At 39.2% G+C, this 4,575-nt stretch overlaps 1 protein-coding gene across 2 annotated transcripts; it reads right to left on the reverse strand.

Annotated features, from left to right (window-relative positions):
• Nucleotides 1-575: 575 nt before the first annotated feature.
• On the reverse strand, nt 576-4,262 carry rdh14a (retinol dehydrogenase 14a). Of its 2 annotated transcripts, none has more exons than XM_047393021.1 (2): nt 3,712-4,262; nt 576-1,499 (listed from the first exon to the last, which is right to left on the reverse strand). In XM_047393021.1, the coding sequence occupies exons 1-2, from the start codon at nt 3,880-3,882 to the stop codon at nt 882-884; spliced, it is 789 nt and encodes a 262-aa protein (XP_047248977.1). In that variant the 5' UTR covers nt 3,883-4,262; the 3' UTR covers nt 576-881. The 2 variants fall into 2 exon arrangements, with proteins under 2 accessions (XP_047248977.1, XP_047248975.1); XM_047393019.1 differs by having other exon boundaries at nt 3,643-4,246.
• Nucleotides 4,263-4,575: the final 313 nt, after the last annotated feature.

A 4,575-nucleotide genomic window follows, 5' to 3' on the forward strand; every position in this document is an offset into this window, starting at 1 on the left:
GACATCCTTGCAGCTTTACCTCAAGGTCAGCTCATGATGTGCTCAGACAAATGATAAAAAAATATGCTGCTGGCCTCACTTACTTTTTGAATGAACCACAGGTCTTCTGAAACAATGTCCATTGGCCAGATGAGACCATAGTGGAGATATTTGGCTATGATGTGCGGCTCCATGTTTGTAGAAAAACTAATTCTGCATATAATACAAACTGTCAAGCACAGTGGTGGGGGTGTTTTGGTTTGGGCTTGTTTGTAGGCACAGGACCTGGACATTTCATATAGGGCTTTCCATTTCAGCTCAACCTTGGCCCAGCGCAACAGTGTGGAATCTGCTGTGTTTTTAAATTGATTTGAATAATTTATAACCTGATAAAGGCCAGAACATTTTATCATGTAAAAAAAAATTATTAGGGGTTGGACTTTGTTTTTTCCATCAATGTATGAAATAGATCATGTTGATCTTAATAATCTTAAATAACAATGGCGAGGCGCAGTTGTTTCACCTTTCTTCTGTATCAGATTTAGACTTTTTAAATCAGTTGATATCAAATCCTAAATGATTCGGGTTTCTGCACATTGGATATTTAACTTTTATTACAACTGAGGGCTGTCTTTATTACAGCTCTGTTAGAAGGCTCACATTAGAAACATTTGGTATTAGAAATGTATTAAAACAGAAAACTAAAACAATTCTAACCGCTAAAACAAGATGCTGCAAACAAGCCAGCATGTAAATGGACACAAACATTTCCATAAACCCAGAAAACGTCTCGATATCTCAGCGCAACAACTAAATGTTAAGGTAATCTTACCAAGGCATTGCATTTCTTTCAGTTTTAGTAATTTCCATGCTGGGAAAAACTTGCATGGCTCAGATAATTCTTAAGTGGTTATGCCCACCATGACCTCACTGATGTCCCACAGTTTAGATGCCACTTCCTGATTCGTGGCCTTACCCAGAAGATCCAGAGGTTTACAATCTGCAAAGCACTTTCCCTGCACACCATCAACATCTGGGCAGGAAGCCAGGTACACTGAAGTCTGAGCTCCATCCTCTGGGCTTTTAAACAAGCCCCAGGAGAGCAGGTTAAAAAGGGGCTTCGCTAACACTGGAATGTGCACATGCCTTCCCAGGTTAGTCCTCACAATACCTGGAGTCAGAGCGTTCACCGTCACTCCACTGCCCTCCAGGCGGCAGGCCAGCTCGCAGGTGAACAACAGATTGGCCAGTTTGCTGCGACTGTAGGCGAAGGCCTTGTCATAAAACTGCTCACTGTTCAGGTCTTCGAAGTTAATGTCACCGTGCTTGTAGAGCTTGGAGGAGACCACCACGATCCGGCTGGGCGCAGAGCGCTTCAGGAGATCCAGTAGCAGGTTGGTGAGGAGGAAATGACCAAGATGGTTGACCCCGAACTGCATCTCGAAGCCATCCTCTGTCCTGGTGTAAGGACATTGGTAGACTCCAGCATTGTTGATCAGCACATCTAACCGAGGCTCCTCCTGTTCAACAGTGCAGACGAGAAAACTCAGTGCATCCATTCTTTCGAAAACCATCCACTGTTGAGTGATATCAGTGGATAATGAACAACATAAAGTTAGCAGCTCAAAGCAGAAGAAAACAGGTACATGGCTTTAAAAGATTTTTACTAAAGAAAATCTAAAACTTGTTTGATTTGTATTTAATCCCGGAGTCAATACTTTGCAGATCTAAAGACTGGAATCTTTGCCCATTCTTCTTTCCAGAACAACTCAAGCTCAGTCAGACTCTACGGAGAGTATTCGTGAACATCAGTCTTCAAGTCTCCACAAATTCCTAATTGTATTTAGGGCAAAACTTTGACTGGTCCATTCTAACACTACAGTATGTTTTGATCTAAACCATTCCACTGTACCTCTGCATGTTTTTTCAATGTCCTTTTCCTGCTAGAAGGTGAACTACAGCTCCAGACTCTTTTCTTTCTAGCATTCAGCCTACTTTCATTCTTTCTGTTTTCAGCCTCATCCATCTTCCCATCGACTCTGACCAACTTCCCTCTTCCTACTAAACAACGGCATCACCACAGCATGATGCTGCCACCACTATATTACAAGGTAGACATGAGGTGTTCAGAGTGAGGTGCATTGTTCATTTTCTAACACACATAGTATATTGGCTATATATGAATTGGTATTAACTCACATGTTCCTTACTCTTTTGTTCTCCTCCTTTATCATATTGTCCCCAACACTTAGTGTGAGCTTTAGTATCTTGGTCAGATTGGGAAATGAAGGGCAGTGAAAGCCACCTAACTGGCCTAAGATATTATCAGCATGCAAAGTGAAATATAATAGTGCACTAAATATTGCATCCAAGCAGTCTTTAGTAATTGCTATACTGCACACCTAGATACTGTGATGCTGACTAAGATTTGATATGTTTTGACCAGAGCAGTTTGTTTCAGGACCAATAATTGTCCTATTAATAAAGATTCTCACACCTGACCTGTGGCTCCTTGCAGCCTCTCAAAAGTCACCATGGGTCTTGGGGCTGTTCCCCTGAGTAATGCTCTCCTTGTACGGCCTGTTTGTGTTGGTTGACGGCCATAATATGATAGGTTTGCAGTTATTCTATTCTTCTTTTTTTGGACTAGAGACTGAAAACTGCTCTGAGATGTTCAACGCTTGGAATATTGTTTTATAAACTAACCCTGCTTTAAACTTCTTTACAATATCATCCCTCATCTTTCGAGTGTTACTTGACCTTCTGATGACCCATCTTCACTAATGTTCTCCAATAAACCTTTGAGGCCTTCAAAGAGCAGCTGTATCTGTACAAATTAAATTACTCACAGGTTAACACTATTTACTAATCAAGCGACTTATAAAATGATTTGGTTGCCCTGAATATTATTTAGGTGTATCAGAGTACAGGGAATACAAAGGTGCACCACACATTTCAGTTTTTTTTTCTTTTTTTAGAAAATGCTGAAAATCATGTATCATTTTCCTTTCACTTGACAATTATGTGCTACTTTGAGTAGTTAATACCAATAAAATACAATGATGTTTGAAGATGTGACGTGACAAAATGTGAAAAAGGGTATTAATACTTTTTTAAGGCGCTGAATATCGTAAGAAGAGGAGAAAGACTAGTAAAATAGTGTTGTATATACCTCATTATACCCTGGAATACACCTCAAGGTAGGCCAAAGGTAGCTATCCCATGGCACTCTCAGACTAAAAACTAAGTAATATTCTAAGTTATTTTTTTCTTTCATTATAGGCTACTAAATATGAATAGCACACATCTTACAAAGCTGAAACCCTGACTTGTGTAATTCAAAGTAAACTCCTTGTTTACGAATTTGATATGGTTTTTAATTTAGATCAAATTATGATCAAAATGGTCATGAATGACAGTTGAATGTGGGTTTCTAAAACTGATCTCTTTCCCTTAGTATAACTGTAAATATTTGAAACATTTATTAAAAATTTGAAATATTAAACCTGCTTGCCAAAAATTGCAATAAAACATTTCAACTATTTCACTAGATAGAAATGTCGTTATTAGTCCAGCCTAAACTAACATCCAATTTCCAGAACAGAAACGGTATAAAAAATATTTAAATTATGAACCCAGTCCATTGATAAATCGTCTGATTACTTTTATAATATCTTCACAGAAAGAGCGCACAGACTCCAAGGAGGCCAGGTCAAGCTGTTTGAACACCACCTGCCCGCCGTCTGCCCCGGTCTCCTGTCGGATGTCCCGTGCAGCCTCCTCGGCCCTGGCTTGGTTCCGACAAGCCATGATCACCCGGCCCTGGAGCTTCACAATCGCCGCCGCTGTGGCTTTCCCGATGCCGCTATTCGCTCCGGTCACTATCACAGTCTTCCCCCGCATCGTGTAGTAGCTGCTGGAGCCTGTTTACCGAGCTACAAGCTACACTTAGCGTCACGTGACAACAACAACGAAGAAAGACTTCATTACCCAGAATTCACAGGGGGCAGTCGACCGTTAAAGCCGGAAATAAAATCAGTAATTGTTTAAATTCAATTTAAAACATTTGGACATGTTGTTTAATACAAACTTCTAATGTTATATTTAAAATGAGTCCCAAATATTATCAAAATCGTTTTCTAGATGAACAATCACAAAACAAGTTCTCAGTAAATTAATGTTTTTAAGTCATATAAATCGAATATGTTGCTATACTGCCTAAATCTGAATTAGTCCTGGCCGAAAAATGTGTTTCTAAGTTTAAAGTCAATAATTAAAATAAACTTGTCAGATAAATCAGTTATTATCTTTCATTATTTGAATTCATTTAAAGTATCAATCAGCATTGAATAGACTGAACATAAATGAGGGTTTTCTGGTCATTCCAACCGTACTCTGCCTACCATATACACAATTTTGGCAGGCAACTTAATCTAATTTCTTGCCCTGGACCACTTTCACTTGTGGCGGAAGGGAAGCGAAAATCGAACTTGTAGCTTGTGACAGCTTGAAGCACACAATTAATCTCTAAATTACAGATTAATTAAACTTTGAATTAAATTGATTGAACTTATATAGCACTTTTCCAGTCATACA

The sequence above is a fragment of the Girardinichthys multiradiatus genome, chromosome 19 (assembly GCF_021462225.1).
Source record: "Girardinichthys multiradiatus isolate DD_20200921_A chromosome 19, DD_fGirMul_XY1, whole genome shotgun sequence".
In the NCBI taxonomy this organism is placed as follows: Eukaryota; Metazoa; Chordata; class Actinopteri; order Cyprinodontiformes; family Goodeidae; genus Girardinichthys; species Girardinichthys multiradiatus.

Excerpts from the sequence above, each read along its gene's own strand:
- rdh14a (XM_047393019.1), bottom strand. The coding sequence starts at position 3,882 with ATGCGGGGGAAGACTGTGATAGTGACCGGAGCGAATAGCGGCATCGGG. Across the intron at positions 1,500-3,642 it reads TCTGTGAAGATATTATAAAA|GAGGAGCCTCGGTTAGATGT; the intron begins GTAATCAGACGA and ends ACTGTTGAACAG.